Source organism: Miscanthus floridulus, chromosome 14 (genome assembly GCF_019320115.1).
Source record: "Miscanthus floridulus cultivar M001 chromosome 14, ASM1932011v1, whole genome shotgun sequence".
Taxonomy (NCBI): Eukaryota; Viridiplantae; Streptophyta; class Magnoliopsida; order Poales; family Poaceae; genus Miscanthus; species Miscanthus floridulus.
Window position 1 is genome coordinate 33,014,185 of NC_089593.1, and position 12,348 is coordinate 33,026,532.

Genomic DNA, 12,348 nt, shown 5'->3' on the forward strand with positions numbered 1-12,348 from the left:
TCATCTCCGCTTCCTGGGCCATCGGCTCTGCCGTGCCCACGCCGCTGGCTCCGCCGCGCCCACGCCAACCTCTGCCACCTCGGCCTCCGTGGTCCTAGGGGCTCTGGCCTCCGCCACCTCAGCCTCGGTGGTCCTGGATGCCCCGGCCTCTATCGCCTCAGCCTCAGAAGTCCTAAGGGCCTCGGCTTCGGCCTCGGTAGCCTCAGCGACTGAGGGCACCTCGGCTTCATCCGACTCGCGGGCCTCGGCCTTGCGGGGCGTAGGTTCCTCCCCCTCCGCTTGCTCCGTGGCCGCCTCAGCAGCCCCTCCTTGGGCGACCGACTCCTTCGGGTCGGCCCTCGCCGATGCCGCGTCACGTTGTATGGCGGCTTGTGCCTCCACCACCCATTGGGCAGTGGAGCTGGTGCTCACCTTGAGCGCCTTACGTGGAGCCAAGGCGGGCGCCTCTGCATAACGCTTTCGGCTGAAGATGAGATGCTTACGCGGTCAGCATACGACCAAGGACGACCGGGAGATGCTACAACTCCGCTGATAAGACACTTACCTTGACCCGGGACACAACTGCTACTGCACCGCGTCTCTCGTCCCCTTCAACGGTGGTGGCGGCGGCGGCATGGCCTCTGTGTCCGCCAACCCTCGCTGGACTCCGGCGCCCCCTCGACCCTCTGCGGGGGTGGTTGTGTTGCCCCCACTGCCGCCTGCTCCACCTCCGTCGTTGAGCCCACCGGGCTGATGGCTAGCTTCCCTAACGCTCGGGCCTCGGGCATGTCGGCCTCGGCCCCGGGGCGGGCGATCGCCGGCCCCAAGGCGTCCCCTCCTCCTCCTCCTAGAAACACCGGGCTGCTCACCGACGCCCTGGGCACCATCCCCCTAACGTCAGGGAGATGGTCCAGGGTACCCGCCCCGCCTCACTCTCATCGTCATCACTCGAGGAATCCGACAACGACGGTGACGGAGACGAGTCCACCAGGAGACAATCGTGCTTCTGCTGCCGGCGACGCTTCTCCAGCTCTTCGTGCTCAAGGTTCTTCCTCTTGCGCTTTGCCTCCTCGGCATCCTTCTTCTTCTTCTGCGTCTCGGCGTGCGCTCGGTTCGTCGCTCGCCGCTCTGCGTCCTTGGGGACGGGCGGCGAGGAGGCTCACACATCCCTCATCCCCTATGGGAACGGCGAACACAAATAAGGGAACAGGAAATGGTGAGGAACAAGGAGGCCTCGGGGGCCGCAGCAGCGCGTGACTTACCAGAGAGAGGTACCCCCACGATGGGCGCATCGCGATAGGGGTCAGACCACCGCTCTTCAGCCGCCCCTCCACCATCTCCCTCACCCGACGTAGAATCTCCTCATCGGAGAGGGCGACGGCAGATATCTGGATGCCCTCGATCGGCTCATCCGGTGTCATGTCGAACATGCGCCGCTACTGAGCCATCAGCGGCAGCACCCTCCGGCGGTGGAAGGCCGCCACGACCACTAGCCGCCATAAGGCCGTGGCTGCATAGCCTCTCCAGTCCCCTCCAGGAGCGGCTGCAGCTTGGGCTGATCGACCACTAGGCCCGTACCTAGCCACTTCGTAGGCTCTCCACGACCCGCCCGGTATAGGGGGGAAGCCCTGCCATCATCGTTGCGAAGGTAGAACCAGCTATTGTACCATCGACGGTTGGACAACGCGAGCAGGGCCTGGGATAGTAGAGGATGCTGTCAGTCTTGGCGTACTTGGAGAGTGCAGCCGCCGACCCTCATCGCCTTCTGCGTGCCCGTCGTGCCCGTCGGCTTGGTGGTGAGCCCCCCCAGAAAAAGGTGGAGCCACAGCTCCTAGTGGGGGACAATGCCCAGGTATCCCCTCGCAGACGGTCGACAAAGATGGCCGCCTGCGCGATGGAGTTGGGGTTGAAGTTGTGAAGCTCCACGACCGTAGTAGTGCGGAGCGCCCTACATGAACCGGTCCGCTGGCAGGCTGAGACCACGCTCGTGGAAGGACACGAAGCTCACGATGTAGCCATCGTGTGGCCTTGGCTCCTGCTTGCTCACCGGAGCAATCCACTCTGGCCTGGTGGGGTCGGTAACCGGGCGGAGGAGGCCGTCATCGACGAGCGACTACAGCGTCTCCATGAACACGTCGGACGGACCCCAAGGATCCACCTGAATGACAACAGCGCTGGCCATGACGCGGTGGAGAATGCGGCTATGGCGGTATGGCTCGCTCTCTCCCTCTCTTCCTCCCCCTTCTCCCTTCTTCTCCCCGACGCTCTCTGTTCTTAGAGACGGCTCGAGGGCAGAAAAGGTGAATACAAGGCAAGGAAGGGAAAGGGGCAAGGCTCGACACATATTTATGCAGGAAGGGGGCAAAACGGACAGGCGACGAAACCGAGGAAGTTTCCCTTAGATCTGGCGCAGTTAATTCAGATCCGATTAAACCGCCCACGCGTCCACCTTTTCCTCATTAATCGCGCGCACGGTAACATCCCATCCACAGACATCGCGTCGCATCCAACAGCAGCAACGGCAGGCGCTGTTTCGCCTCCACGAGAAACCACCCCAAAAGGCGCGCCCGCCGTTGTCAGCCGATGGGAAGGGAATATCCCCCATCCGATTCCTTTCAGATGAAGAAACTGGGCACCGAGCCCGTTACGGTCAAGGGGTTCGAAGGCTGGGCCCCCGAGGGTCTCAACAGCCGCCCTAGGACAATAGAGTCAGGGATGACTATGGGCGAGCCCATACATGGTCGAGGCCCAAGCAAGCGATCGCTTGGGATGCCCTAAGTCGTGTCCGAGACCGGCAGGGAAGTCTCTGAATGGGATCCCACCGAAGGGAGGCACCGAGCCCCCAGGGCCAATCGAATGGCCCTAGGACTCACTGGGAAGCCCTGTGGTACTTTTGGAGTGCATCTCTGGACTGCTAGCCAACCCCTATCGAATGGGGCATGGGCCTCCACTCGGACTTACCCGATAACAGCTCACCGGAAGTGTCACCGCTCGCGCCCACCGAGGGTAGTCTGGCATATTCCACCCCTCCTTTTGAACAAAAAGGATGCACGAGGGTCGCACAAAAAGCCAGGGGAAGTCCTGATCGCCCTCTCGCTCTGTGCAGAGGCTCGGGGGCTCTTCCTGCGACCAGGCCGAGACCCAGCGACCCAGGCTCGCACTCGAGGGCTCGGCAAACAACCCACAAAAAGCTAGGGGAACTCCTGATCGCCCTCTCGCTCCGTGCAGAGGCTCGGGGGCTCTTCCTGCAACCAGGTCGAGACCCAGCGACCTAGGCTCGCACTCGAGGGCTCAGTGAACATCCCCTCCTTCTAAACAAAAAGGATGTGCGAGGGTCACACAAAAAGCCAGGGGAACTCCTGATCGCCCTCTCACTCCGTGCAGAGGCTCGGGGGCTCTTCCTACAACTAGGTCGAAGACAAGCAACCTGAACTCGCGGGGCACAACGCGATAAGAGGCACCGAGCCTGTTATGGTCCAGGGGTTCGAAGGTTGGGCCCCCGAGGGTTTCGACAGCCGCCCCAGGACAAACAGAGTCAGGGATGACTATGGGTGAGCCCGTACATGGCCGAGGCCCAAGCAAGCAACTGCTTGGGACACCCTAAGTCGTGTCCGAGACCAGCAGGGAGGTCTCTGAATGGGATCCCACCGTAGGGAGGCACCAAACCCCCGGGGCCAATCAAACAGCCCTGGGACCCACTAGAGAAGCCCTCTGGTACTTTTGGAGTGCATCTCTGGACCGCTAGCCGACCCCTATCGAATGGGGCACGGGCCTCCACTCGGACTTACCCGATAACAGCTCACCGGAAGTGTCACCGCTCGCGCGCACCGAGGGTAGCCTAGCATATTCCACCTCTCCTTCCAAACGAAAAGGATGCGTGAGGGTCACACAAAAAAGACAGGAAAACTCCTGACCGCCCTCTTGCTCCGAGCAGAGGCTCGGGGGCTCTTCCTACAACCAAGACAAGACCCAGCGACCCGAACTCGCACTCAGGGGCTCGACAAACACGGTGAAATCCCTCACTCAACATGAGAAAAGTCCCTGGAGGAATAAATCCACTCCTCCAGGGCCTTGGGGGCTACACCCAGCGGGTGCGCTCATGTGCACCCATCGAAGCCTTGAGTACGAAACACCATCCCGCCAGAAGCTACCTCGAGCTAAGTCTCATCAAAACCTCAGGAAGAGCGCTCACACTCTCCTCGAGGCTCGGGGGCTACTATCGGGTACCATAAAAAGGGGTCCCCTAAGCAAGAACCGAAAAAATCGCTTAGACCCTATAAAAATCAAAGCTAGGAGACAACTACTGGCTAACCCCCACCTTGTCCGAGGCTCGACTGGACCGCCCAGCCCACCTCGAACAGATTCTCTGCCTCGCTCGAGGCCCCGCACGTAAGGCCTCGGACGGGGTACCGATTCTTCGTCTCGCTCGAGGCCGGCTCGTAAGGCCTCGGATGGGGTACCGATTCTCCATCTCGCTCGAGGCTAGCTCGTAAGGTCTCGAACGAGGTACCGATTCTCCTCCTTGCTCAAGGCCGGCTCGGCAACAACCCCATCGCCTCCGCCTCGACCAACTTCTCTGACAGAACGTCACGTTCAACTAACGCGCTCAACCACTCCTGCGATGTCAGCCAAACGATGGCTCGACATATCGGAGTGACCGACGAGATGGGAGTCACATCAACACCATGCCGTCCAGGACAGGATGGGGCAGGGGGTTACCGGCCGCTATGCTCGGCACTGTGCCCACGACAGACGCCCGTGCTGCACTATGCTGCCTAACCCCAACTGCTCCAAGGACAGTGCGGCATGGGGACTCAAGTCCAGGTCCCTGTAGCCTTGAAATCAGTGTACAGATCCAACTGCTCCCTCCGAGCCTTGGCAATCCGCTTCAGGGCCTCAGCAGCCTTAGGATTTGCGCCCGCTGAGCCCCCCACGGTGGCTCGGCCTTGGCACCAATTGAGCCTCGACCCTTTATGCTGTCGACGCACAGTGACTGGCATGCCACCCACCATGCCCTACGTCAAGCTATCACTAGAGCTCCCACGTCGCTCAGGATCAGGCGTGACCGGCACATCGCTCCAGTACATCAAGGATAGGACCACTCCATCGACCATGCCGCCATAGTGGCCAGCTACAGGGCTTGGAAATGCCACCTCTGCTTACAGGACGCCGCGTAGTGAACACATGTATCACCCCTGTCCCCCCTTCAACTATAAAAGGTAGTGACCGAGGCCGTTTCTAGACACAGGACGATGAACTCATGAACACGAGCTCACACTCTCACGGACAGAGGCACGAACTCACGAGTTCACCAACTCATGCATAGATGCTCAAACAAACACATGCTCAACGCTCTGTAATACGCACGCTTCCTCCCTGCCTGAGATCAACATTTCAAGCAATCCACACCACCCCACGCAGAGACCTGGGACTAGCTCCCTCTCTCGCCCTGCTTGTAACCCCCTACTACAAGCACCTCGGTGCAAGGAATATAAGATCGATCTCTCAGACTGGACATAGGGCACCTGTTGCCTAAACCAGTATAAACCTTGTGTCTCTTTGCATCACCATCCGGGATTAGGGGCATGCAGTGCATTTTCACTAGTTGGTTGAGGGCCTGCCGGTCCAAAACACCAACACCTGCATACTTTATGTATCTGATGAATAAGGTGTTCATGGAGTTTCTTGATAAATTTGTGGTGGTATTCATTGATGACATACTGATATTCTCCAAGACTGAAGAAGAACATGCTGAACATATAAGGTTGGTCTTGCAAAAGCTTAGAGAACATAAGTTGTACGCTAAGCGGAGCAAGTGTGAGTTTTGGTTGAAGGATGTCTCTTTTCTGGGTCATGTTGTCTCCAATAGTGGAATAGCAGTGGATCCAGGCAAAGTGCAAGATGTATTGAATTGGAAACCACCAACCACTGTAAGTGAGATTCGTAGCTTTTTGGGATTGGCTGGATACTACAGGAGGTTCATTGAAGGTTTTTTCAAACTTGCTAAGCCGATGACAACTCTATTAGAAAAGAATGCTAAGTATGTATGGTTGGATAAATGCCAGGCAAACTTTGATGAGCTAAAGAAGAGATTGACTACAGCTCCAGTATTGATTTTGCCCAACTTAAGCAAGAACTTCTCTATATATTGTGATGCATTCCATTTGGGCCTTGGATGTGTGCTTATGCAAGAAGGAAGAGTGGTGGCATATGCATCTAGACAATTGAGGAAGCATGAGTTGAATTACCCTACTCATGACTTGGAATTGGCAGCTGTGGTACATGCTTTGAAAATTTGGAGACATTATCTAATTGGGCATAAGAGTGATATCTATACAGACCACAAGAGTTTGAAGTATATCTTTACCCAATCAGATCTGAATCTGAGACAACGTCGTTGGTTAGAATTGATCAAAGACTATGACTTGGAAGTGCATTATCATCCGAGAAAGGCAAATGTCGTGGCTGATGCACTTAGCAGGAAGAGCTATGCTAATGGACTTGGGATGACATTTATGTTAGCAGAGTTGTGTGCTGAAATGGAGTATCTCAACATGAGTCTTATCACTAATGCAATGGAATTGGTGATAGAGCCTACGTTGGAGCAAGAGATACGCAAAGGTCAATTGTAGGATGAAAAACTAAAAGAGATAGCGAAGAATGTAGTGCTTGGAAAGGCACCAGGATTCAGGATGGATGAGAATGGTACTCTTTGGTTTAGAAAAAAGATATGTGTACCTAAAGTGAAGGCTATCCGTGATGCAATTCTGCAAGAGGCCCATGAGTCTGCTTATTCTATACATCCCGGAAGTACCAAGATGTATTTGGATCTCAAGGATAAGTATTGGTGGTATGGTTTGAAGAGAGATGTGGCAGAGTATGTGGCTTTGTGTGACACTTGTCAAAGAGTGAAAGCTGAGCATCAAAGGCCTATAGGGTTGTTACAACCAATGAAGATTCCTGAATGGAAATGGGAAGAAGTTGGTATGGATTTTATCATAGGTTTGCCCCGCACTCAAAGAGGTTATGATTCAATATGGGTAATAGTGGATCGACTCACCAAGGTTGCTCACTTTTTACCAATCAAGACTACATATACGGGTGCAAGATTAGCAGAGTTGTACATGGAAAGAATAGTGTGCTTACATGGTGTTCCCAAAAAAATTGTGTCGGATAGAGGCACTCAGTTTACATCGCAATTCTTGCATAAAGTACATAGATCTTTGAGGACAAAGTTGAATTTCAGTTCTGCTTACCACCCGCAAACTGATGGACAGACTGAAAGGATCAACCAAATTTTGGAAGATATGTTGAGAGCTTGTGCACTATAGTATGGTAATAGTTGGGATAAGAGTCTGCCATACACAGAGTTCTCGTACAACAACAGTTACCAGAAGAGTCTCAAGATGGCACCTTTCGAGGCGCTGTATGGACGTAAATGTAGAACGCCTTTGTTCTGGAATCAGACTGGTGAAACTCAAGTGTTTGGACCCGATGTCCTTAGAGACGCGGAAGAACAAGTGAGAATGATTAGAGACAATTTGAGAGTGGTTCAGTCCCGACAGAAAAGTTACACTGATACTCGTAGAAGAGAGCTGACTTTTGAAGTTGGTGATTATGTGTACTTGAAGGTGTCACCAATGAGAAGTGTGAAAAGATTCAATATGAAAGGAAAGTTGGCACCAAGGTATATAGGACCTTTTAAGATCCTAGAGAGACGTGGAGAAGTAGCCTATCAATTAGAACTGCCTGAAAGTTTATCCGGTGTGCATGATGTGTTCCATGTTTCTTAATTGAAGAAGTGTTTGCGAGTACCAGAAGAGCAGATTCCTTTAGAAGAACTTACTGTTAAGGAAGATCTTACATATGAAGAGTATCCGATAAAGATCTTGGAAACTGCCGAAAGAGTTACAAGAAACCGAACTATAAAGATGTGCAAGGTGCAGTGGAATTGGTATACAGAGGATGAGGCAACTTGGGAAAGAGAAGAGGATCTGAGAAAGTCTTATCCCCGACTGTTTGAGTAAGCAATCACCCGAATCTCGAGGACGAGATTCATCTTAAGGGGGGTAGAATTGTAACACCCAAAATTTTAGTCTTTTGAAATAAGAAATTTTGATTTAATTATGTTATTATGTGAGCATTGAAATATAGGAAAGAAATATTTTTTGTGAAAATAAAATCAAATATAAGGTTAGTAACATGTTGATGCATTTATGCTGCTGCACATTTGTTTTTGTAATGATTGACTTTGACTAGAATTTGAATTGAATTCAAATTCAACTTGAAAATGAGATTGGAAAATGTATTTGGAAAAAGAAAAGGAATTCTTTTCCCTCCCCTTCTTTTCTCCACTTTCGGCCCAGCTCCGTTTTTCTCCTCGAGCCGGCCCACTCGTTTTCCCCTTTCTTTCCCTTGCTTTTGGGCCCACTCGGCTTCTCCCTCCCGCTGGCCCAACCGACTGCTGGCCCAACTCCTCCGCGCCAGCCAGCCTCGCGCGGCCTAGCAGCGCGTCGGCCCAGCTCCGCAGCAACTGCTGCCGCGCCTCCACCCCGCGCCCAGCCGCTGCCATCCCGGCCCCGCCCGTCAGAGCCGCCCCCAACCTCCCGCTCGCCCTGCGCCTGGTCCAACAGGTCAAGCCGCAACCGCCTCTCTACTTCGCGTTGTGGGTGCGTCCTCCCGAGCGCCCGGCCTCTACAAAATGGCGCCGAGCCTTTCCCCGCTCTCCCTGTTGTTCCTTTCTCCCTCTCGCGTCACCCGTGCCCGAGGTAACCACCGCGCCGAGGATCGCCGGTTCCACCGCCCGCCTCTCCGCGCGAACCACCGTCCCCGAGCCGCCTCCGCCCCGTTTTTCCCCGCGGTGAGAACCCTCTCGCTCCCCTCTCTCTCCCCACGCTATCTATTTCTTGTTTCATGGCTTCTTGTGGCCGTTTTGCGTGCGCCGCGAGCTTTTGGCCGCCGGCCATGGCGACCGTCGCCTCAGCCGCGCCCTCCGGCCGCCTTCTCGGCCTGGATGGGTTCGCGAGAAACCCCGCAACTCCCCGGTGCTCTCGGTTCTTCGAACCGTGGGCCATAGGCCCCTAACCGCGCGTGCCGGTGACCTCAACGCCGCCGGCCATGGAGCTTGCCGCCGGTGTCACTGTGCCGGCCGGACCCCCCTTCTCTTCCTTCCCTAGAGCCGATCCAAGCCATCCATCTCCAGATCTGCGGCCAGGATTAGAAGATACCCTTTCGCATGTAAATTTGCTAAAGAGTCCCTCGGTTTCAGATGAATTGAACTCGCCATCCCTAGCGTAGTTTCCAGAGTACGCTTCCTCGATTTGAAAACGTAAAGTGCACTGTTTTAGTCCAAAATACGTTTTCAGTATTTACAGAAATGCCACTAGATTTGTTTTGTTCTTAAAAACTTCGTTTTAGCTCCGAATTGACCCGTTCAAATTGCGTTAGCTTCATAATTTCATAATCTATGTGTTAGTACCACTGTTAATCAAGTTTGTAGCTTTTAAATTTCATGGTTAGGTTTAATTAAATAAAGTGTTATAGGAAACCCCATTTAATTCATAACTTTCGTGTTTTAGCTCCAAATTTCGTGAACTTCGCGTCGACGTGATCGTAGCGAGACATAGATTCTTTTCATAAACATTTTATCTTGTTTTCTATACTGCTGGTGTACTATTCTAATTGTAGGATTGTTTGCTTTGCATGAATGTTCCTGGAATGTTGTGTGTTGTTGTGTTGGTCGTGTTCAGACGGTGAGGAGAACGTTGGAGATCAAGAGCTCTTCGACGACCAGCAGGACCAGCAGGAGTTTGTGAACCAAGGCAAGTATAGCATGGGTCTACCTTGATGTCCTATTCACTTTAATCATTTAGTCATGTGCATGTGTCTAACTTTGATAACCATAAGGATATTCTAGTCATTTGATGACTTGTTCCCTTGACTCCTATAGGTTAATTGCATATGGGTAGATTGCTAGTGCTCTAACTGAACATGATCTATATGATGGTTAATGGTTCTATGGAACTAAAAGTATAACATGATTTATAACAACTGATCCATAGGGCGAAGGTGCAAATGACTTTTGATCATGTTGCTCCCGGCCCTCCATAAGGACTTATTTGTCGGCAAAAGCTGGGACTAAAGTGCAACCGTGAGAGTCATATGGCTCTAACTTTAGCTCAGTAATAGGAACTTTTCTAGCTTGTTAGAGGTTACCTTTATGGCGCAAGAGGGGCTTGCCACGTTGGGTATAGGGCTGCCTCTGTTCCTATGTGTATAGCCGCGATGGATATGTGCCATAGGAAAGGGGGTTCCTACATCTGCCTGCCGAGGAAACCTAGCGGCCCTAACTTGTTAGAGAAACCTATAAAATGGCTTCATAGTGTACCCTGCCCGCTCACCTTGGCAGTGACATGTGAGTAATTAACTCGGGCATATGGGAATCACGACTCGCAGTGAATGTGCACCACCTCTGCAGAGGGTTACAAACTGTTATAACAGCCGTGCTCACGGTCACGAGTGGCCCGAAAAACTCACATAATAAATGGTTACTTATTGTGGTTCATTTATGATGGTATACGATGATACTATGATGCAAATGGTTCTGATATCTTCTTATGAGGGTTTAAATGGGAGCTTAAGCATAACTTGATTATACTTGTTAATAAAATCTGGACTTACTAAAAGTGCTAACTGCAGTAAACCAGTGTCATCTTTTTGAGCTTCATAACCCCATGTTATCTTGTTAAGTACGAGAAGTACTTACGCTTGTTTATTTCTATATTTGGATAAAAATCCCGGATGGGTAACAGATGACAACGTGTATAAGGAGTTTTCTGAGGATTATTAGGCTTGTGGTCAACCAGTTGACCTTCCCTGTGATGGAGTTCCACGAGAGAGAGTTATCCTTTATTTTCCGCTGTGATGTATAAGACTAAGTTATGTTATTATCGTGATGTAAGATACACTGTGATGATACTTTTTTATAATTTGTCAGCTTGTGTGTGTGACTGATCTCTGGGCACACATGAGTTAGTGTATTCAATTTTATCCTTAAAATTGGGTGTGACACTTACCCAACTTGAGATTTGTTTCCCTTCCTCATGTTTTGACATAATGACACACCTGATTGTTCACATGCTTCATCATATACGTGCGCTGGACCCTTGTTACTTACATGAAATGTGGATGCACGAGAGGTCCATATCCGTTCTAAACTACTACATACTAAATCATGCTTAACATGAGTGATTCATAATAAAGGGCTACAATACTAAATAATAAGCTTTTGACCGATATCAACATTACATAAAAGATATGGAAGGAATTGGTTTATCTAGCAGATGTCAGCTATTAACTTGTTGCTTTAGTTCTTGTGTAAGTTGTGTTGTGTTCTTCATATGAGCATGAAGGACCAAACTACGAACCTATGATGTATTGAGCTACTATGTATTGTCTTAGTGAACTCTGTGTATGTGACAGATTTGTGTGTTATCTAATACTAAATTAAAGAAAGAATACAGGATTGGCACATTTTACCGCCACAAATTATTAAAGAAAGAGATGTGGACCAAGGACCTAATTAAGCTCATGATCAGCAGGGAAAGAAAGACTAGATAGACATGACCGTCTCAAAGTCAAGGTCACTTGTCTGAGCTTTTTATTGGAATGCCTGTCAGAGTTGGCATGGTCATTAGCCACAAAATAAAAGCAAGAGTAGTCAAAGCCAGTCATACGGCAGAGATATACCAGGCGCTGATGATGCGGTAGGTCAAACAACAAACATGCATGTGTTTTAGGCTAAAAGAAAAATAAGAACAGATCAAAAGCCCCTGTCAGAGTCAAGGTCGTGTAATGATAACTTTGGTTAGTATATGAAAGCCAGTCAAACTGTTGAAATTAAACGTGCTGAAAGAAACACTCCCAAAGTCAAGGTCGTCAAAATAAAAGCAGAGGCAGTAGAAGCCAGTAGTACGGCAGAAACCCGCCATGAGTTGATGATGCGGTATGTCGGAGATGTGACGAAGTCTGAAAGAAAGACAAAAATAGAAAAATCTGACTTAGAGTCAAAATCATCCGTTCTGTTCAGTGCTATTTTTTCTTTTGTTGCCGGTCAGAGTGTATTTGGGGTCGCGTGACAAATGCCTGTTAGAGTTGATAAAGGTCATGATCGTGGATGGTAAAGACCAAGGCACTTAAGTATCTGGAGAGTAGTTCCATCGCATGTTCTCAGAAGTCTGAACACAACTGCCGAGGTCAAAGCTCCCATGATTCTCATGATGAGACCTCTCATAGCCGGCCCATAAAATTTAGAGCGCACACACTGGATAGAAACCGAAATTGCTTCACAATTTCCACTGGGCGAATAAA

General features: G+C 51.0%; 1 protein-coding gene across 1 annotated transcript; it reads right to left on the minus strand.

The window, feature by feature from the left end:
* Window positions 1-866, minus strand: LOC136503321 (uncharacterized). The gene is made up of 2 exons (XM_066498439.1): window positions 635-866; window positions 1-446 (listed from the first exon to the last, which is right to left on the minus strand). The coding sequence occupies exons 1-2, from the start codon at window positions 864-866 to the stop codon at window positions 1-3; spliced, it is 678 nt and encodes a 225-aa protein (XP_066354536.1).
* Window positions 867-12,348: the final 11,482 nt, after the last annotated feature.

Bases quoted from the DNA above. Each gene is read 5' to 3' on its own strand.
- LOC136503321 (XM_066498439.1), bottom strand. From the start codon at position 866: ATGGTGCCCAGGGCGTCGGTGAGCAGCCCGGTGTTTCTAGGAGGAGGA. The intron at 447-634 runs GTTGGCGGACAC...AGCGTTATGCAG, and splicing joins GGCGCCGGAGTCCAGCGAGG to AGGCGCCCGCCTTGGCTCCA.